Source organism: Pipistrellus kuhlii, unplaced genomic scaffold, assembly GCF_014108245.1.
Source record: "Pipistrellus kuhlii isolate mPipKuh1 unplaced genomic scaffold, mPipKuh1.p scaffold_m20_p_30, whole genome shotgun sequence".
In the NCBI taxonomy this organism is placed as follows: domain Eukaryota; kingdom Metazoa; phylum Chordata; class Mammalia; order Chiroptera; family Vespertilionidae; genus Pipistrellus; species Pipistrellus kuhlii.
This window is the reverse complement of record NW_023425530.1, coordinates 5,813,603-5,836,105: the sequence shown is the minus strand read 5'-3', so window position 1 is coordinate 5,836,105 and position 22,503 is coordinate 5,813,603. Positions and strand designations below refer to the sequence as shown.

The following is a 22,503-nucleotide window of genomic DNA, read 5'->3' as shown; positions in this document are numbered from 1 at the left end:
CAGGATTAAAACAAAAAGAGAGGACTAACGGCTTTGGAAGGGACAGGCCCCGCCCACCCACGAAAGCTGCTCCTGCGGAGCGCTGGGACCTGTCCCGCCCGCCCCTCTGCGCTGTCACTCAGGAATGGGAAGGCAGAGCTGTCCAATCAGGGGAGGTGGGCGGGGCCGCGCTCGGCGAACAATATGGGTTCTTCCGGCGTCGGCGAGCTCCTGGCCGCTTGGCGTCACGTCAGTGTTCTCAGTGGCGTCCGTTCCTGGGAGCCGCCGGGACATGGTGAGTGCGCGTAGGCTGTCCTCAGAGGGCGCTGGGCGGACCCGACTGTGGGGAGACCTGGCCCCACGCCGCCGGTGAGGAGTCTGAGGCGGCTCTGCTGGGTCTCCGTCCCCTCCGGCGTCCCGTCCCCTCCGGAGAGTCTCTCTGTCCCCTCCGGCGCCCCGTCCCTCCGGCGCCCCGTCCCCTCCGGAGAGTCTCTCTGTCCCCTCCGGCGCCCCGTCCCTCCGGCGCCCCGTCCCCTCGGTGCGCCCTCCGGCCCCTCCGGTCCTCGGGCCCCTCCGGAGAGGCTCTCTGTCCCCTCCGGCGTCCCGTCCCTCCCGCGCCCCGTCCCCTCGGGGCGCCCTCCGGCCCCTCCGGCCCTCCGGCCCCTCCGGAGAGGCTCTGCACCCACAGCCCCGCGTCCCCTCCGATGGAGCGGGGTCCACGGGGAGTTCCCGGGGGCCACTGTGACTCGGCCTCCCGGGGTTCGTGCGTGGGAGGAGCTGTGGTCTGTGGTCCCGGTCTCTTCTCCTCGGAGAGACCTGCAGTTTTTGAAATGTTCGGGGGAGCGGGGTCTCAAACCCAGGACCCTTCCCCTCCGGCCCGGCTGCTCCCGGGACTGGCCATGAACCCACACATTTTCCTGTTTCTGCCTGCATTCTCAAGCGCCACCTTCTGGTCTCCGACTCATGGCCTCAATTGATTCTCTTCCAGCGTGCATTTCTAACCGGTATATATTGATTGCTTATCATTTTTAAAATATATATATTTTATTGATTTTTTACAGAGAGGAAGAGAGAGGGATAGAGAGTTAGAAACATCGATAAGAGAGAATCATCGATCAGCTGCCTCTTGCACACCCCCTACTGGGGATGTGCCCGCAACCAAGGTATATGCCCCGACTGGAATCGAACCCGGGACCTTTCAGTCCGCAGGCCGACGCTCTATCCACTGAGCCAAACCGGTTTCGGCTGTTTATCACTTTTTCTACATTCAATGGATGACTCTTGAAAGATTTATTCGTTATTTTGTTGTTACCCTGCCCGAGTAGCTCAGTTAATTGGCTTCAGCATTGTGGGTTCGATCCCAGGTCAGGGCACACACAAGAAGCAACCAATGAATGCATAATAAGTGGAAAACAAATCTCTCTCTCTCCCTCTCTCTTTTTTCCTTTCTCTCTAAAAACCAATTTTAAAAATAAGTATTTTTTGTGTGTAGTTTTTACACACGAGAGGAAACCTGAGGATCACCACCTGGAATGCATGTATGAAATACCTGCCCCCCTCTCTCAGGGCCCTCCCTGGGCACAGACATCCTAGGGAAGTTCTTGGGTGGAGATCCTCTTTGGATACTTTTCTGGGTGTTCTGTCCTGTCCCCTTCCTTGGGATTGTCACCTTACAAAGACTTCTTTACTTTGTTTTTGGTGTTCATTTGTCAATGCATCAATAGACCTTGAAAGGTGACATAAAATAGTTATTTCCAAAGAGGCATGAGAGTTCAATTTGAGGGGGAAAAAGATTCCAATGTTAGTTACATCAAATGGGTTTGAACTTCGGGTCTCTCGTTTTCTTCCCCTGAGCAGTGTCTGTAAATTTCTGTACTATTCTGAAGTGCCTTCATTCTTTTTTTATTTTTTTAGGAGGGAGGGTGCTCAAATGGAATTCGAGGGCTTAGACTTGAACATCAGAAGTGTTCAAGTATGTTTAACTAAGAAAGTTTGTCTTGGCCGAGACCGGTTTGGCTCAATGGATAGAGCGTCGGCTTGGGGACTGAAGGGACCCGGGTTCGATTCCGGTCAAGGGCATGTACCTTGGTTGCGGGCATATCCCCAGTAGGGGGTGTGCAAGAGGCAGCTGATCGATGACTCTCTCATCGATGTTTCTAGCTTTCTATCTCTCTCCCTTCCTCTCTGTACAAAATCAATAAAATATATTAAAAAAAAAAAAAGAAAGAAAGTTTGTCTTGCAATAGAAATAACAAATCATTATTTTCTGAAAGGAATAAATACTTGTGGTTTTTTTCTTTTTTTTCCCCTGCAACACATCACCTGCCCACTGTATTGTGTGTTAACCACCCCAAGTCAAGACTTTGCCCATAATCATTTATCCCCCCTATATTCTGCTCCCCTCCCTCCCCCTGGCAGTACCAGTGTTGTCCCTGTTCGTAAGTTTTCTTTTCTTTTTTTGCTCAATCCCCCCATACACCTCAACACTCCCCTTGCCCCCTCCCCCCAGTGGTTTTTCTTGTTGGACTAAAAATATGGCTTACAGTTTTCTTCTTTATTTTACCCATAAACATGGGGGTTGTATGAATTTGCAGTATTTTTCAAACAGTGGGCTTTATAGCATTTGAAACATCCACGTGGTCCAAAGCCGTGTGACTGAGAGCAGAGGCCTGTGGTCAGTGACCCCAACAAGCCAAGGGCCCCTTGAGCACGAAGTCCTTGAAGGCCCAGTTGTTGTTCCTGGGGGACCTCCCACCCTGTGGCTTCTTGCTCACACCGCCAAGGGAAGCCTGTACGTGACTGGCTGCAGCCCGGGAATGCTGAGGGAGCTGATGCCGGGTGGGGGTGGGGGCGGCGTAAGGGAACAGTCCTGGGGTTTTAGTGGTTCTCCGGGCCCGTTTTTAGGCCTCGGGTGGAGTTTGCATCCACCGTGAGAGTGCACTTAGAGTGTAATTGGTGCAAGTCTCTGAAAGTCCGGAGTCGGTGTCTAGGGTTAGGGTTTGTGGACTTGGGAGCTCATTTGGGTCAGAACCTGGCACTGACTCCAGCTGAGGGAGCCCGAGAGGGAGAATTTCTATTACTTCCTGGGGATAGGAGGGTGTGGGAGCCCCCAGACTCCACTCCTGGGCCTGCTCAGGTGTCCCTCCCTCCTCCTCCGGGGACTGGCCCACCCCAGGAGCTCTGTCTCAACCTGGAAAGTCTAGGAGGTGGAACCTTCTGGAATTAGCTCTCCTGTCTTGTGGGAAGCAGGCTGCTCATGTGAGCTGATTCCAATACTGTGTTTCTTTCCTTTGGATCCTTCTTTTTTTTTTTTTTTTTTTTTTTAATATGTTTTATTGATTTTTTACAGAGAGGAAGAGAGAGGAATAGAGTTAGAAACATCGATGAGAAACATTGATCAGCTGCCTGGGTACATGCCCTTGACCGGAATCGAACCCCGGGACCTTTTAGTCCGCAGGCTGATCTCTATCCACTGAGCCAAACCGGTTTCGGCTGGATCTTTTTTAAAAATATATATATTTTATTGATTTTTTACAGAGAGGGACAGAGAGTTAGAAACATCGATGAGAGAGTCATCCATCAGCTGCCTCTTGCACACCTCTTCTGGGGATGTGCCCGCAACCAAGGTACATGCCCGTGACCAGAATCGAACCCAGGACCTTTCAGTCCGCAGGCTGATGCTCTATCCACTAAGCCAAACCGGTTTTGGCTCTTTTATCCACTGACTAGTGCAGCCTTTGGCTCTAGTTTCTCTGAGTGTAGGGGACAATGCTCCAACCAACCAAGCCACACTGGCCAGCATTTAATTCATTATTTTCCCACCTTCAGTGGATGCCTCGTGTTAAAGATGAGTTCTTGCCCGTGTTACTTTATGTGAGGGGAACGTTGTGAATAACCACGTGGCATATGCTCCGTGAACCCCCATTGCTTTCCCCGCAGGATCTTTCCTGGGCACCCATGTCCTACGGGCATTCGTTTGGGTGGAGGGTTTTTTTTGAAACTTTCCTCGATGATCTGTCCTGTTGTACTGCCCCTCTGTAATTCTGTCCCAGCCAAGAGACCAACAAAAGAGGCTGACAACACCAGCATCACATCAAGAGTTTATGAAGGGAAACTGCCTCCAGGGGGACTGTGTGGGTGCAGGCAAGACCATGCGGATATCCTGCCATGGCCAGCGTTACATAGAACAGGGCAGGAAGGATTGGTGTACCGGTGCTTGCCCACCCGGATTAGGAAAAACACCTTAAATACTTGCCCTGGGGCAAGCGACAGCCTGTTCCTGTGGGACACAGGCAGGGAGTCTATCCCTGTCTCAGGGATTTAGGGCGTCAGTCTCTAACCTGCCCAGATCTAACTTGTGTACAGTCTCCTCCACAACCTCCCTGGGTTTGTCCCCTTGAAACTGTTTAGTCATTTTTCTTCATTACCCATTTTTCAACAAATGTAAAATGTACTTAATCAAACCTTGAGCCCTAGCTGGTTTGGCTCAGTGGATAGAGCGTTTGCCTACAGACTGAAGGGTCCCGGGGTTTGATTCGGCCAAGGGCACATGCCAGGTTTGTGGGCTCCATCCCCAGTGGGGAGGCGTATAAGAGGCAGCCGATCAATATCTCATCATTGATATTTCTATCTCTGTATCCCTCTCCCTTTCTCTCTGAAATTAATAAAAATAAATTAAAAAATAAAAGTAAAATTGATAGTTATAGTTAACAAAACTGCTACTCTGCTTGCCAGTCTGCAAAAACCTTTAGATTCTCTACCTAAAGTTGTCATAGAAATTAAAATTGCCATCCAGCCAGGGCTATTATTTTTTTATTTGTCAAAGCTTCCCACATGCTTTAAACATATCAAATAGGTAGGCCTAATTAGTTTAAACTGTCTCTTTAGAAAGGAGAGAGAACAATTCCTTGAGATATTCTAGGAGCCCATTGCAATGACTCAAAGCCAATTCTAAGTCTAGAAAAACTCTTAAAATTTAAAACCTGGGCCCTAGCTGGTTTGGCTCAGTGGAAAAAGCATCAGACTGAAATGTTCTGTGTTCGATTCCAGTGAAGGGCACATGCCCAGGTTGTGGGCTCAGTCCTCAGTAAGGGACATGCTGGAGGTAGCTGATCAATGATTCTCTCCCATTATTGATGTTTCTAACTCTCTCTCTTCCCCTCTCCTTTTCTATCAAATCAATAAATATATATATTTTTAAAAAATTTAAGACCCTGAAAGGTTATCAAATATACTTGGCCAAAAGATCATATGAAACCAATTATTTACCCAAGTAACAACAATAGGAATCAAATGCAAACACAAGCTAGCAAAACTTGACTTCTTAGGATTAAAGAGAGAGGTTTTTTAAGAATTTAAGTACCTGATTAACACAATATGACATATGATTATTTTAATGATATGTAGAATCTTTGCTCTCTAGACAAAATATAGGAAAAACTTTTTTCTCTTTTAACAGACTGAAAAACAAAACAAATTCTATATTAGCTTAATTTTGATAGATTCATTTATCTAATTAAATTCATTATTCAGCTTACCTATATATTTCCCTCCAGATCTTTCTTTACCAACCTTCTTATCCATTCAGAAATAACCAGCTCTAGAGCAATAAGTATTTCATATTTTATACCTTCTACCAAACTATGTAATTTCTTTCCAATTTAATTATAATTCTTAACTCAGAAACCTTTATTTTTTTAGTGACAACTGAAAGTAAACAATTAACAATCTTTAGATTGATATTTTTATGAATACATTCCCTAATTTCTAGAAAGAGACAAAACACACTCAGATTTTCAAGAGACATATTTCAGACAAAATGTAAGATATATTAATTAACAGGTCTAAAGCTGTCCTCTGCAATAAGAAGCAACATCTAGTCCTGGATGGAGTGTCAACCTGCGGACTGAGGGGTCCCTGGTTCTGATCCGGTCAAGGGCATGTACCTTGGTTATGGGCACATCCCCAGTAGGGGGTGTGCAAGAGGCAGCTGATTGATATTTCTTTCTCATCTATGTTGTTTCTAACTCTCTATTTCCTCTCCCTTTCTCACTGTAAAAATTTAATAAAATATATATTTTTAAAAAGCTTCATCTACTCTACTGCTAGTTCCTTAAGTATTCTGCATTTCTGACTGCCGTTTTTAATGTGGTTTATCTCCATTTTTGTTTTCTTTTTGTTGAAATTCTCACTAAGTTTACCTACTCATCCCCTATGTTCATTGAGCATTTTATGACCAATGTTTTGAATACTGTATGTGGTAAATTGCTTGCCTCCATTTTGTTGAGTTCTTTTTCTGGAATTTTGTGTTCTTTCATTTGGGACTTGTTTTTTGTCTCCTCATTTTGGCTGCCTCCTGTATTTGTTTCTATGTCTCCCGATCTTGGTGGAGTAGGCTTATGTAGTGAGTATCCTGTAGATCCCAGTTAAACAGTTTCCCCAACTTACCTGAGCTGGGAACTGCAGATGTTCCCTTATTTGGGCTGTGTGCATCCTGGTGTTGTAGTTTAGCCTCAATTGAGAGGATTTACCCTCAGGCCAATTAGCTAAGATGTCTGGCCTCAACCACAGACTGCTCCTTGAGTGTATCACTCGTGGAAGTGTTTGCATGGTGTGCTCTGGCATAGTCTAAAGCTGGCCACCAAGTGCGCTGTCTCTGTGGCCTTATTGGAAGTGCAGGCCAAGATCAGCTGCCACCTGTATCCTGCCCAGGGCCACACAGTTTGAGCTACAATGTGATCTGCAGTTGTCTGCTATTGTACTGTGCTTGGAGGTGCCTAGGAGAGGCCAAGCTGCAATCTGTGGTGGTCTATCATTAGTATCAGGCCTGGGACCACTTAGCAAGAGGTATGGGGCATGTTGAGGCCAGATGTTTTTTTTTGGGGGGGGGTGTTGTGAATCTTTGAAAGATTTTAGGAAAGTCTGTAACATGATCCAAGACAGGCATATGTTTGGAAAATTCACTGGAAACAGTTTAGTTAGACCTGCAAGTTGAGTGGGGAAAGGTCTCAGAGTAAACACATGAAAATTAATACTTCTTTATAGTGATAACATTACATCTTGTTTTACTCTAAAGGAAGGGGTCAGAGCATGATGAGAAATGACACATGCTATTCAAATAAGACAAATATTTTAATTTTAAGGCTTTCACCCAGTGGGCTTTCAGTCAAGATGGTGAAATAGGTAAATGCAGTTTATCCATGTTGATGGAGACTCAGGTATGGCCACCTACAGGCTCTATGGGGGCAAGGCTCAGCAAAGGAACAATGGCTTCTTCCAGTATTTCTGTCTGGGAGAAAGCTGTCCTTCTGGCTCTTGCCTTAAATCCAAACAATTTCTGGTGTCTTCTGAGCTGCTGACTCAGCAGTGGAATGCAGATCAAGTGAGGTTAAGTAAATGCGTGCACAGGACCTTTAAGAGGAATACTTGGGACTCCAGCAGCCCTTGTCTCACTCAGCCTCCATCCCCACTGGCTTTCACAGTCAGATGTTATGGGAACTTCTCTTCCCAGCACTGGGAGCTCTTGCTCCTGGGGGCGGGTGGGGGATGGGGAGGTGTGTTGGGGTAGGGGATGGAGGACTTCTGCAGCTGAGGTAGCCCTCCTAATTTTTAACCACCACACATGGGGGAGGGAACAGCTCATTGCGCGTTTCCATCCCTTATCAGTCTCAATGTGACTTCTTTTTTATATTCTTAGTTATAGGGAAATTTTGTTCAGTCAAATTTTTGGTGGTTCTAATGATGGTTGTTCTATAGTATAATTATAATTTTGATGTGCTTGTGGGAGGATGCAAGTACAGCATTTACCTATTTCACCATCTTGACTGAAAGCCCACTGGGTGAAAGCCTTAAAATTAAAATATTTGTTTTATTTGAATAGCATTTGTCATTTCTCATCATGCTCTGACCCCTTCCTTTAGAGTAAAATAAGATGTAATGTTATCACTATAAAGAAGTATTAATTTTCATGTGTTTATGATAAGGTTCAATTTATAAGGAAATAAATGTGGACAAAGAATGTTTTGATGATGAAGTCATAGACTAAATATATGGAGACAACAGAATTATATGTAACCTTCCTGTTAATAAAGTCTGGGTGTCCAGTGCTATCAGTCTCATGTACTGTGCACATATCTGTACTGTTTTAGGACTCGATAGCCTTTGAGGATGTGGCTGTGAACTTCACTCTGGAGGAGTGGGCTTTATTGGATTCTTCACAGAAGAAACTCTACAGAGATGTGATGTGGGAAACCTTCAGGAACCTGGACTCCATAGGTGTGGATGACAACTTTCTTACCTTGTTAATTAAGAGGACAAGTGTTTCTGGCCCATCAAAGTTGTTCTAATGTATATAAGGGGCTAAGAGAGGACACTGATAAGTAAACTGGGCATGGTCACAGCTCATCATAGAAACAGAATCTAATGATGTTTCTATAATTTCTATTACTTTTGGAATAAATTTTCTGGGTCTGTATTTTAGGAAAGAAATGGAAAGACCATGGCATTGAAGATCTGTACAAAAACCAGAGGATAAAACAAAGGTGAGTCACACTCAATGGAAAACACTGTCTTACATGAGAAACTTATTATGCTATGAAATTTTAAAAAGAAACAAACAAAATCCTCCTTCAAATTTGACTTCGCAGAAAATTTCCACCAAATTACTTTTTTTTTTTAAATACATTTAATTGATTTTTTTACAGAGAGGAAGGGAGAACGATAAAAAGCTAGAAACATCGACCAGCTGCCTCCTGCACACCCCCTACCGGGGATGTGCCCACAACCAATGTACATGCTCTTGACCGGAATCGAACCTGGGACCTTTCAGTCCGCAGATCGATGCTCTATCTATTGAGCCAAATTGGTTTCGACCCAAATTACTTTTTTATATATGACAAAAGCATTCAGTATTTGAAACTAGTTCAAATGAAAAACAGCGTTGATAAACCCTGAATATGAATGTCACTGTTTGATAATAGCAAGGCTGAAGAACTCTTGCACAGGATCCAGTTTATTCAACTTCAAGCCATTTAGACAGGGCAGAGACCTACTTTTTTTGCTATAAATCATAGAAATGTAGCTCAAATGTTCTAATAAAGGTAAAATCATAAGTAAATCATGAAGAATATGCTTTTTGTTTTTTCCAGAAGTCCTGTAGTAGAGAGAATCTATGATGAGAAAGCGGGTCAGCAGTCTGAAGACAGCTTCATCTCTATTTCAGATCTCAACCTGAATGAGAAATCTCTTGAAGTGAAACCATGTAAATACAGTGTGTGTGGGAAAGCCCTCCTAGAACTTTCGTCTCATAATGGGAACGTCAGATGTCTCACTGAACACAAAACACATCACTGTGAGGAATATGGGGAGAAGCCATATAAAGGTTATCTCCAGTGTGTTAAAAAACATGAAAGGAATCACAATGGAGAGAAACCTTATGAATATAATATATGTGCTGAAGCCTTCAGTCCCAGCTATGTTCAAGAAGATGAAAAAACTCATACTGGGGAAAAACTTTTTAAATATAAGGAAGGTGGGATAGCATTTAGTGATCTCTCAATCCTTCCAGCACACGTGACCACTCACACTGGAGGTGAACTTTATAAATGTAAGAAAAATGAGAAAGCATCCATTTTTCCCAGTTTATACCAAATGCCTGGAAGGAGTCAGACTGGAGAGAAACCCTATGAATGTAAGCAATGTGGTAAAGCCTTCAGACATCGCACTTCCTTCGAAACACACGAAAGAAGTCACTCTGGAGAGAAACCCTATGAATGTAAAACATGCAGGAAAGCATTCACTTGTCTCAGATATCTTCGAAAACACGGAAAGAGGCACACAGGAGAGAAACCCTATGAATGTAAGCAATGTGGCATAGCCTTCAAATATTACAGTTCCTTTCAGTCTCACAAAGTGAGTCACACAGGAGAGAAACGCTACATGTGTATGGGATGTGGTAAAGCTTACAGTGGTCCCACTGCCTTAAAAACACACCAGAGAATTCACACAGAAGAGAAGCCCTATATCTGTAAGGACTGCGGATCAGCCTTTAGATATTCCAGTTCTTTACAAATACACGGAAGGTCTCACACTGGAGAGAAGCCCTATAAATGTAAAACATGTGGAAAAGAGTTTCATTGTCTTAATAATCTTCGAAGACATGAAAGAATTCACACGGGAGAGAAACCCTATGAATGTAAGCAATGTGGTAAATGTTACAGCGATTACACTTCCTTCAAAACACACGAAAGAAGTCACACAGGAGAAAAGCCCTACGAGTGTACAATATGTAGGAAAGCATTCGGCAGTCCCAATTATCTTAGAAAACATAAAAAGAGATCACACCGAAGAGAAACCTTAGGAATATGGATGATGTATTAAAGCCGGATATTACACTACCTTAGAATCACATGAATGGATTTACATAGCAGAGAAACACCATGAATGTAAGCAATGTGATAAAGGTTATAACAACCACACTTCCTTAAAAGTACAAAAGAAGTCACATTGGAGAGGAGCCCTATGAATGTAAAACGTGAAAAGAGGTCACTTGTCTTAATTATCTTTTTTTCTTGTTTAATTTATTAAGGTATTACATGTGTCCTCATTCCCCCATTACCTCCTGAACCCCTCCCCCCATTCATGCCCTTACTCCCCTGTTGTCTCTGTTCATTGGTTAGGCTTATCTGCATGCATACAAGTCCTTTGGTTGATTTCTCGCCCTTACCCCCACCCTTCCCTACCTTCCCTTAGGTTTGACATTCTGATCGATGTTTGTCTCTGGATCTGTTTTTGTTCATCAGTTTATGTTGTTCATTATTTTCCATAAAGGAGTATGATTTTGTGATATTTTTCTCTGCCTGGCTTATTTCACTTAGCATAAATGCTCTCCGGCTCCATCCATGTTATTGCAAATGGTAAGAACTCCCCCTTTTTTTTTTTTTTTTTTACCGCAGCATAGTATTCCATTGTGTAGATGTACCACCTTAATTATCTTTGAAGACATGAAAGGTCTTACACATGAGAGAAACCCTATGAATGTATGCAATATGATAAATGTTATAGTATCACACTTTCTTAAAAACACATGAAAGAAGTTACACTAGAGAGACACATGAATGTAAAACATGGAAGAGTTCAGTTGTCCTAATTGTCTTAAAAAACATGAAAGTATGCACACAGAAAAACCCTATGAATATAAGCATGTGGCAATGGTTTCAGCAATTTCATGTATTTAAAAACAAAAGTAGTCACATTGGAGAGAAACTTTATGACTATAAAACATGTAGAAAAGTTCAGTTGTCTCAGTTATTTTTGAAAACATGAAAAGACTCAGGAGAGAAACACCATGAACGTAGGCAATGAGTTAAAGCTTTCCATTCCTCTATAAGGTTTTCAAAGACATGAAAGAAATCACACTAGAGAGACTCTAAATGTAAAAAATGTGGGAAAGCTTCCATTTTGCACACAAACTATTGAACAGCAGAGAGCATGCACCTTTCTATGCCATCCTGATTTTTTTTCCCTATGAACAGCATGGTATCTATGCAAGCCCAATGTTTTTCCCAAGTGGAAACACCAAAAAGGAAAGGGGAATGAGTCTGTGAAGGCAATCATCCAGGTATTAATTTGATTGTATGAAGTGACCTGTAGGGAGAGGCCATCATTTTGAGTAATACTCATAATTTAGTATAAAAGGAGATGTGGACCCAGCTGGTATGGCTTAGTGGTTGAGCATTCACCCATGCAACAAGGTTGCCAGTTTGATTCTCCGTCAGGGCACATACACAGGTTGTGAGCATGATCCCCAGTGGGGAACATGCAGGAGTCAGCCAAACAACATTGATGGTTCTATCTCTTTGATGTTTCTATCCTCCTCCCAGTCTCTAAAGATCAATAAATTTTAAATAATAGTTATATAAGGGAATGTGGGAAGTTTTCAGATACACTATATCTGAATGTGGGGAAGACATGTCATCCCAATTCCTTCCAATAGCATAAAAGGAATCACTGGATAAAACCTTTGAACATAAACAGTGTGGGAAGGGCTTCAGTGTGCACACATCCTTACATGTGAAAAAAATCTCAGGGAAAAGAGAGAAAACTATATGTGACATGAGAAAGTTTCATAGAAATTAATCCATGTAAAATGTTCCAGATAAATTTCAACATGAAAGAATTCATCTCTTTTATTCATCTTAAGTTTGTATATACATAGGGTTTATCAAGCTTGTTTTGTAAAATGCATCATTGCAATATAGATTTATAATTTAAGAAATAAATATTGAGGGTGATATAACTGGGAGTTTTCTTTTAGCAATGGTACATAAAATTACTAGATCATGCTTTTTCCTTGAATGAGTTAATAGTTTCTTTCCATTTTGAAGCCTGTTAGGTCTCTGGGTGAACTGAAGTATATTTCTAATGTGCATTTAGGTTAGAATTTTTTATACTGTTTTATTTGTCCTGTGTGAAGGTGCCATTGTAAAATGACAGTTCGGTGTTTGTTGGGATTTTCCTATTGGCTTTGTACAGTTCTGGGTATCCTTAGTCCACTAATATTGTCTACCGTTTTTTATTGAAGAAGCTCTTTTTTCTGGGGTGACAGGTGTAAAAGCCTTTGTACATAATAATAAACACTTGGAATAAATTTTATGTATAGCAAGTTCATGAATATAGTTTCATATAAATTAATATTTTCACTTTGGGGTCCTTATTGTTCTTTATTCTGACTGGTTATTTGTGGAATAGACTTTAAGAGACATGAAAAGGAGAGAGACCTGTAGAAGGAAAAAAACTCACAAAACTAGAGTTGGAGAAATCCACTCCCCTGTCAGTAATGTTAGGACCTAGATTTTTTTAGAATTCATCTCCTTTGAGGTTCCACTTTAGGATTCACAAGTAGCCCCACTCGCTTGAGTTTGAAAAGGATAACTGAGTAATACACTTGTCAGATTCTGAAACCACCACACAGGGAAGAGACAATTGTATGAGACTTCTGAGTTGATCCTTCGCCCTTCTTATTAAGACTATCCTCATAACCACCATCAGTTACTTGATTTACACTTTTTTAGAAGAGTAGGTTTCCAGTGATGTTTTCTGAAGATTCACATAAAAGATCCATCAGTTTGGATTTTTCTGTAAGCCATTGTGTGTTCATCTGGAAACTGATGTCTTTTGTGCTTATGTGTGAATCCCCTCTTCTCTAGACTACATCCGTATAAGATGTAATTTTTATAGGAAATAATGCTGTTAATAGTACTAGGGAGAAACCAAGATGGCAGCACAGATAATCACATACACTTGCTGCCTTCCCCAACCACATCAAAACCACAACTAAATGTCAGAATAACTCCCACCCAGAACCGTGGGAAAGCTGCCTGAGAGGAAGTTCCACAGCTAGAGAGGTGAAGAAAGCTCATTGAGACCAGTAAGAGATGTGGATCACCTGGATGTGCTGCTCTTTAAAGTGGGAGGGAGACACAAGCTCCCACTTCCGGGTGAGACTCTGGGGGACCCAGACACATACAGGGAGATAATGGACTGTCTGGCATCGGGGCAGGAATGCGAGGGCGGCTTACTCTTAGAAGTGCTCACAGAGATCATTGTTCCTACACAAGGGCACAGAGAACCAGGGATTTCTCCCGTTCAGGGCAGCCATTGCTGTTTGCTCCACCCTTGTGATTCCCAGAGACCCTGCTCCACCCAATTTACAACCCTACCCAAGCTGTGTGCATAGGCTTTTGCATATGAATGGCCTGTCCTTTTGCCTAAAACAAACTGCAGAGAGCCCCAGAGTTTCCAAAAGAAGGGACACTACCTGGCAGCAGCAGAGGCTGATCTTGCACCTCCTTGGAGATCCAAGAGCCAATTACCCAATGGTCAGAGTGAGACCATACCTGATTACAACTCTTCACATCCATGAGACACACTCCAGGGGCAGACTCAGTGAGCACCAAAGTCCAACTGAAGCAAGTCCTGCCCCACAAGGGTGTCTCCCGCACAACAGATCTTTCATTGTAGATACAGCTGGTCCTCACAGCCAGTTGGCCTGGAGGTCAATTTCTCCCAGTGATACCAGGAGCAATCAAGGCTTAACTACAACAAGACTGCACACAGCCCACAAAGGGGTGCACCAAGAGTGTTCACCTTAGGTGACTGGGGAGGCTGAGCCACTGGGCCCTTTAGGACACCAACTACACAAGGCCACTCAATCAACTCAAGGAGACTTAGTAGCTACTCAGTACATAGAAACTAACACAGGGAAGCGGCCAAACTGTGAAGACAAAGAAGTCACAACTGAAAGAAATGGATGAAAGCAAAATACTGGATATAGAGTTCAAAACTCTGGTTATAAGGTTACTCAAAAATCTAGAAACCTGAGAAATTTAGTGAGACCCTCAAGGATATGAAAAAAGGCCCAATCAGAAATTAAGCATACACTGACTGAAATAAAGAATAATATACAGAGATCCAACAGCAGTCTAGAGGATCCCAAGAATCAAGCCAAAGATTTGAAATACAAAGAAGCAAAAAACACCCAACTGGAAGAGCAAAAAGAAAAAAGAATAAAAAAATATGAAGATGGTGGAAGGAGCCTCTGAGACAACTTTAAGTGTAGCAACATCCGAATTATGAGGGTGTCAGAAGAAGAGAGAGAATAAGATATTGAAAACATATTTGAAGAAATAATGACAGGAAGCTGAATACTCTATGGAGGGACTGCCATGTCCTAAACATGTTCTAAAATTAACCATTCTAAATACTCATTCCTGTCTCCTCTCCAGAAAAGATGGCTTGTTTTTGGTTTCACTGCTCTTTATTAGAACCTTTTGGCAAATGCACACGTCAGATTCCAGTTGTCAACAACGATCAAAATGGAGCCAAATTCATCAGGTGCCTTTTCAGGGTGTGTGTTTGCAAGGAAGGACCTCTGTTCCCTGGGGACTCTCAGCCCTGCCTCTCAGGGCAAACGTCCTGGACAGGAGCTGTGGCTGCTTTGGGCTCAGGCCTGTGCACCTCGGGCGCTAGGGGGCGCTGTCTGCGAAGTGTCTGCAGCTGAGCTGGGCGCCAGGTGGGTGGGGCTACGCTCCCGGATGTTCCTTTCCCTTCAGCTGCACCGGGATCGCCTCTCCCTCGCTCCGTCCTCCTCTGTGGGGCCGCAGGGGACTCGGGCCGGGAACGGACATGGTGAGTGACGGCCGGGCGCGGAGGCGGCAGGAGGGCGGGGAGCCGCCGGGGACCGTCTGTCCGCGGGCAGGTCCGGGCTGCGGACCCCAGGCGCCCGGGCTCCGCGGAGGCTGCAGGCCCCTCGGGCTCGCAGGGGGCCCCGCCGGGACCCGGGTCCAGGGCGTCCCCGCGGCGGGGCCTGGGGCTGCGGAGCGAGTCCGGGCGGCTCCGCGCCCACAGCCCGGGCTCCGCAGCGGGTGCGGGGCCGCGCGGAGGGTCCGTGGGGACCTGGGGCTCGGCCTCCGCGGTCCGTGCACGGGGGGAGCTGTGGTCTGTGGCCTGTCCCTCCTTCCCCCCAGAGGGACCGTGTTCTCCTGGGTGTGATGTGTGTGGGGCAGGCTCTCCAGTCCCCCCGGCCCCCAGGCCCTGCTCTGCAGCCAATGCCTGCATTCCCAGCCTCTCCCCGGACCCTGAGCCCCATCTTCCCTCCTGAGTCACAGCATCGTTATCAGCTGTTTGTTTTCTGGTGCTTTTCAAACGGTTAAAAACAAGATTCAACTGAGTAAGTGGAAGGTCGCATCTCATCTGGCAAATAGCATCTCAGAGGAGCTGTTCAAATGGAAGGTGTGTACAATAGGCAGAAAGGAGGCGTCATTAGAGGTTAAAGCAGGCCCTGACCGCTTTAGCTGAGTGGATAGAGCCTTGTCCCGCGGACTGTAAAGGTCCCAGGTTCGGTCCTGGTCAAGGGCATGTACCTTGGTTGTGGGCACATCCCCAGTGGGAGGTGTGCAGAGGCAGTTGATCGATGTTTGACTCTCTATCCCTCTCCCTTCCTCTGTAAAAAAATAAATAAATAAATAATATATAAATTATATATATATATATATATATATATATATATATATATATATATATTTTTTTTTTTTTTTTTTTTTTTTTTTTAAGAGGTTAAAGTAGTGTTTCAGGCAGGGTCCCATTTTTTTAGGGGAAGGAACAGCAGGAGGCATTTAAAGGGATTAGTGAACAGCAGGTTGCAGTGATTGGTTTAATGTTTTACTCCTGGGAGAGGTTGAAACTGAAGTTACATTCAGGCATGCACCCCTGAATCTGGGGAGCCCATCTTGGCCTGGAGGTCAGTTCTTTCCAGTGATACCAGCAGCAATCAAGGCTTAACTATTGATACAACAAGACTGTGCACACAGCCCACAAAGGGGTGTTTTTGCTTCCTTGTACTTCAAATCTTTGACTTGATTCTTTGGATCCGCTAGTCTAGCATTGAATCTTTGTATATTATTTTCTTTAAATATATGTTTTATTGATTTTTTTACAGAGAGGAAGGGAATAGAGAGTTAGAAACATTGATGAGAGAGAAACATCGATCAGCTGCCTCCTGCACACCTCTCACTGGGGATGTGCTCACAACCAAGGTACATGCCTTGGCCAGGATCGAACCTGGGACCTTTCAGTCCACAGGCTGAGTCAAACCCATTAGGGCTGTATATTATTCTTTATTTCAATCAGTGAATGCTCAATTTCTGACTGGTCCCCTTCCTTCCTTCCTCCCCTCCTTCCTTCCTTCCGAGGTTTTTAGAAGATTCTTGAGAAAACTTATAACTATGGTTTTGAATTCTATATCCAGTAGTATGCTTGCTTCCATTTCTTTCATTTGTGGCATTTTTCTTTGTCTTTGCGTTTTGGCTGCTTCCTTGTGTTAGTTTCTATGTACTGAGTAGCTGCTAAGTTTCCTTGAGTTGATCGAATGGCCTTGTGTAGTTGGTGTCCTAAAGGGCCCAGTGGCTCAGCGTCCCCAGTCATCTGAGGTAGACGCTCTTGGTGCACCCTTTTGTGGGCTGTGTGCACAGTCTTGTTGTAGTTAAGCCTTGATTGCTGCTGGTATCACTGGGAGGAATTGACCTCCAGGCCAGCTGGCTGTGAGGTCCAGCTGTGTCTACAATGGAAGAGCTGCCGTGCTGGAGACATCCTAATGGGGCAGGACTTGGTGCTCACTGAGTCTGCCCCTTGAGTGTGTCTCTTATGGATGTGAAGAGTTGTAATCTAGTATGGTCTCACACTGACCACTGGCTCTCGGGTCTTTAAGGAGGTGCAAATTCAGCCAGCCATGGTTTTGAACTCTGTATCCAATAGTTTGCTTTCTTCTATTTCTTTCATTTGTGACGTTTCTTTGTCTTCCCATTTTGGCTGCTTGCTTTTTTGTGTTTTATTCTATGTACTACGATAGGTCAGTGGTCAGCAAACTCATTAGTCAACAGAGCCAAATATCAACAGTACAACGATTGAAATTTCTTGAGAGCCAAGTTTTTTTTAACTTAAACTATATAGGTTAGGTACATTGTTATGAACTTAATTAGGGTTCTAAGCTGGCCTTTGCTAAAAACTCAAGGGGCCAAAGAGCCGCATGTGGCTTACGAGCTGCAGTTTGCCGACCACTGCACTAGGTGAAGGGGATTTATCAGGGCGGAGCAAACAGTGTGCTCCAGACTGAGGGAGACTCAGAAATGGCTGCCAGTCAGGCCTGCCACAGGGGAGATCCCAGCACAGAAACAGTGATCCCTGCCAGCACCCCCCAGTTGGGAGAGAGCCACCCACAAGTTCCTGCCCTGATGTCAGACAATCCAGTTCTTCCTCATGTGTGTCTAAGTCCCCCAGCACTGGACTCAGAAGAAGTAGGACTGTGTAAGTTTGTGCATGGGCCCTTTAAGAGGAACACTTGGGATTCCAGCAAACTTCATGTCACTCAGCCACAGTCCCCGCTGGTTTTTACAGCCTGTAGTTGTGGGGATTTCTTTTCCCAGCTCTGGAGCCCTGGGCTGAGGGACCGGTGTGGGGCTGGGACGCCTTGCTCCTCACATGTGGCCTCTGCAGACATGATCTCCCTCCTGATTAAAACATTGGCACGTGTGGGTGTCGGATCAGCTCATCCCGCGCCTCCACCCCTCCTATAGTCTCAATGTGCTTTCTTCTCTGGTTGTAGGACTTCCATTCAGCCAGCTTTCGGGTGGTTCTGAAGGATGGTGGTTCTGTATTTTACTTGTAATTTTGATGTGGGTGTGGGAGATGGCGAGTACTGCTGTCTACCTACCCGCCAGCTTGATTCTCCCTGTTCTCTCCATTTTAATAAAACAGACTTCGTATTTTAATTGTTTATCATTTTCCCACAGTTAATGGCTGGCGATGTTTAAAAGAGTTATTGCATGTGTATGGATATTTTACATGAGAAAACAGTAGCTGATGACCACTTGGACCTACTTTGCATAAAGTCTTAGTGCCAAAATCTGGGGGGATCAGGTAGGGAGTAGAAAGACAAAAGTAAGCAATTAACATTCCCTAAATTGGCAAACATATTTTAGCCTGGCCAGCATGGCTCAGTGGTTGAGTGTCGGCCGATGAACCAGGAGGTCACGTTTCGGTTCCCGGTCAGGGCATATGCTTGAGTTGCAGGCTCAGTCCCCAGTGTGGTGCATGCAGGAGGCAGCCAATCAGTGATTCTGTCTCATCATTGATGCTTCTATCTCTCCCTCCCCCTTCCTTTTAAAAATCAATACAAATATCGATATATATTAAAATACAACTAAATATATATTTTTAAAAAGATGAGTTTTCTCACAGGAATTGATGTACTTAATATAGGAATATTATGTTATTTGAATTTTTTTCAAAGTGGTCTTTACTCTGACATTTGAGGGCAATGGAGACTTTAAGTGATCACAATAAAATCATATCAATAAATTCCATGTGTTTATGAGGATCTGAGTGTGGCCAATGAATAATAGTATGACAAGCAAGTCATAGAAGGAATGTTGGGGACCTCATGTCCTATGTGAACGTCTTATGAAATATGTCTAGATCCCCAGTGCTGGGTCTCTCATCCATATACATGTGTTGGATGTTTTAGGACTCCGTGGTCTTTGAGGATGTTAATGTGGAGTTCACCATGGAGGAGTGGGCTTTCCTGGATCCCACCCAGAAGAAACTCTACACGGATGTGATGTTGGAAACCTTCTGGAACCTGGCATCAGTAGGTAGTGATGACAACTTTTCATTTATTTAGTCAATTAGAAAACTGTGTTGCTTGCTCATCAATGCTGCTTCAGGAACTGAAATGTGGAAAGGGAGTACATTGATAATTAAACTAGGCATGCTCACAGCTCATCATGGACCTAAAGTCTAACCATTTTTTATACTAGTAATTTTTAATAATTTATGATGTTTTTTTTTCTAGCATGTAGTTTAGAAGAAAACTGTGGAGACCGTGACAATGAAGATCGGTATGAACATCATGGAATGAATCTTAGGTGAGTCACACTGCCATGAGAAAGCAATGTTCTACAAGATAATCTTAATATGTGATCTAATATTCCCAGTCAAGGGCAGATTCCTGGGTTGCAGGTTCAATTCCTGGCCCCAATCAGGATATGTATGGGAGGCAACTATCAATGTCTCTCTCTCACATCGGTCTTTCTCTCTTTATCTCTCTCGCGCTCGCTCTCTCTCTCTCTCTCTCTCTCTCTCTCTCCCTTCTTTCCTCTCTCTTCCTCTCTACCTTCCATTCTCTCTAAAAATAAAGGGGGGAAAAATCCTTTGATGAGGATTATAGATACACATGGGCTCAGTTGGTTGTAGCGTCATCTAGCATACCAAAAGGTTGCAGTTTTTATTCCCTTTCAGGGCACATACCTAGGTTGCAGGTTTGATCCCTGGTAGGGGCACGTGCAGGAGGCAACCAATTGATGTTTCTTTATCACATTGATATCTCTCTCTCTCTCTCTCTCTCTCTCTCTCTCTCTCTCTCAAACTCAATAAACATATATTCTCAGGTAAGGATTTTTTTTAAAAGTACACTTGAAACACTATTCAGAAACACTATTAATGACTATGACTATTTTCATACTATCTATGATTGAGTTCTCCATCGAGGCTCTTAGTATATCCACGCGCAAACAACCGGAATGTACAGAAACCCCACACTTTCCTTAAAAATGGTAAAAATGTCACTTTCATACTAGTAGTAAATATAACATCATTAATAAGCAAAGTATTAATAACGTGCTTCTGATTTTTACAGCAGTCATATGGTAGAGAGACTCTGTACAAGGAAGGATGGTAGTCAATGCAGAGAGAACTTCAGACAGATTCCCAATCCTAATGAAAGGAAGAAAACTCCTGAAATACAACCACCCACATCTAGGTTGTGTAGACAAGTCTTCATGCGTTATTTATCCTTTAATAACCTTGTGAGCTCTGACACTGGACCCCAGATCTACCAGTGTGAGGAACATGAAGAGAAGCCTTATAAATGTAAGGAATGTGGGAAAGCTTTCAAGCATCTCCGATATATTAATGTACATGAAAAGAAACACAGCGGAGAAAGACCCTATGAATGTACAAAATGTGGTAAAGCCTACAGGTATTTGAGTAACTTATGTCGACATGTAAGAACTCATACTCAAGAGAAAGTCTATGAGTGTAAGAAGTGTGGGAAAGCCTGGAGTTCCCTCCTCATATTTCAAAGACACATGATCAAGCACACTAGAGATGGACCTTTTACATGTAAAGAGTGTGGGAAAGAATTCCGATGCCCAAGAAACTTTCGACACCATGAAATGATACACCACGGAGAAAGGCCCTATGGATGTAACGACTGCGCGAAAGCCTTCAGTTCTCTCAAATATCTCAAAAGCCATAAGAGGACTCATGATGGAAAGAAGCCCTATGAATGTAAGGAATGTGGCAAAGCTTTCCGTTATCCTACTTCCCTTAGAAATCATGAAATAGCTCACACAGGGGAGAAACCCTATGCGTGTAAGCAATGTGGGAAAGCCTTCAGTCGTCTCAGTTACTTTCAAGTTCATGAAAAAACTCACAGTGAAGAGAAGCCATATGAGTGTAAACAGTGTGGCAAAGCGTTTCGTTCTCTCAAGTCCTCTCGAGTCCACGAAAGAACACACAATGGAGAAAAGCCCTACGAATGTGTGGAGTGCGGCAAAATCTTCAGTTACTCAAGCAGTTTACATAAACATCTGAAAACACACTCGAGAGAGAAACCCTGTTAATGTGAAGAACGTGGGAGAGCCCTATTTATGTTTCAACGGTGCAGACACCTGTGATGCTCCAGATTGAGGATGGACCCTCGGAATGTCAGGAGGGTTAGAAAGCATTCCTTCCTTCCAGTGTTTTATATGGAATGGGAGAACTCACACTGAAGAGAGGACTTGTCAATATGAAGATTGTAGAAAAGCCTTGGGTTGCCCTAGTTCTTACAAAGCCACACCCAAGAATAAGTCTACGAATATAAGGAACGTGGGAGAGCCTTTCTTGGACATGTAAGAACATACATAGAGCGTATAAATATAGAGAATGTGCAGAAGCCTTCAGCTGTCCCCTTTTCTTGGAAAGGCCATGAAAAAACTCAAAAGTGGAGAGACTTCTGTTGAATGTAAACAACGTAGGAAAACCTTCATTTAGCCTCATATCCCCACAATGCCATGTGAGAATGTACACTGAATAGGTATTGTATAATGCTGGAGAGGACAAACTTTTAAAAAAATACATTCAGAGGAGCTTGTAAACTGCACTGGAAGGCAATCATATTGCTGTAACTAGCACATGTAAGCCAGGTGCAAATTAATTCCTATACTTCCAAAAATCCACAACATGAAAGAAATGCTATAAGCATTTAGACATCTGTGGTCATTAACACTGACTCATTCTTAAAGTGAATCTCTGAAGTACGGAATTCTCCTTTTGCAAGTAGAGGTTATATCATTCTGTCAAAACTCTGTAAGCCAGAGTTTGTAACTTTAACAGGTTTTTTTTGTTTGTTTGTTTGTTCTTGTTTTTTTGCCTTGTAGTCAGATAAACATTACATCCATGGGTGAATGGAAGTGGTTTACTAATATGCAAGTGGGTTTAGCATTTATGTAATTTTTGTAATTCTGTAAGGAAAGGAACATTGAAAAATGATACTTGGGTATTTGTTCTCTTTCCCTACTGGCCTCCTGTGACAAATATTGAATAAATATGCCTCACCTATATATATATATAGTCTATTTTAACAGAAAAGTGCCTTTTCATTGGCTTGAAGAGCCTTACTTCATTTTTCTGTAAATATGTTTTTTAACTTTTCCACTACAGTTGACATTCAGTATTATTTAAGTCAATAAATATTTGCGATATATTTGTACATATGCAAAGTTCATTGTAGAGCCTCATGTGAATTTTTTCCAACTATAGTCCTTCACTTTTGACTGGGTTTGGACTATGAAGTTTGCATTAAGAAGAGAAGACCTGCTGAAAACCAGATTGGCTCAGCAGTAGAGCGTCGGTCTGAGAACTGAAGGG

The 22,503-nt window shown here is 43.4% G+C and overlaps 2 protein-coding genes across 2 annotated transcripts; both read left to right on the top strand.

The window, feature by feature from the left end:
- Positions 1–174: 174 nt before the first annotated feature.
- On the top strand, positions 175–10,615 carry LOC118731275 (zinc finger protein 709-like). The gene is given in 5 exon segments (XM_045589284.1): positions 175–274; positions 8,127–8,253; positions 8,459–8,519; positions 9,126–10,305; positions 10,307–10,615. Coding segments are annotated over 5 exon segments (1,401 nt in total). The 5' UTR covers positions 175–271; the 3' UTR covers positions 10,337–10,615.
- Positions 10,616–15,055: 4,440 nt separating this feature from the next.
- LOC123653327 (zinc finger protein 709-like) lies at positions 15,056–22,352 on the top strand. Its single transcript, XM_045589285.1, has 4 exons — positions 15,056–15,165; positions 19,058–19,184; positions 19,385–19,457; positions 20,228–22,352. Exons 1-4 carry the CDS (start codon positions 15,163–15,165, stop codon positions 21,213–21,215), a joined length of 1,191 nt encoding a protein of 396 aa, XP_045445241.1. The 5' UTR covers positions 15,056–15,162; the 3' UTR covers positions 21,216–22,352.
- Positions 22,353–22,503: the final 151 nt, after the last annotated feature.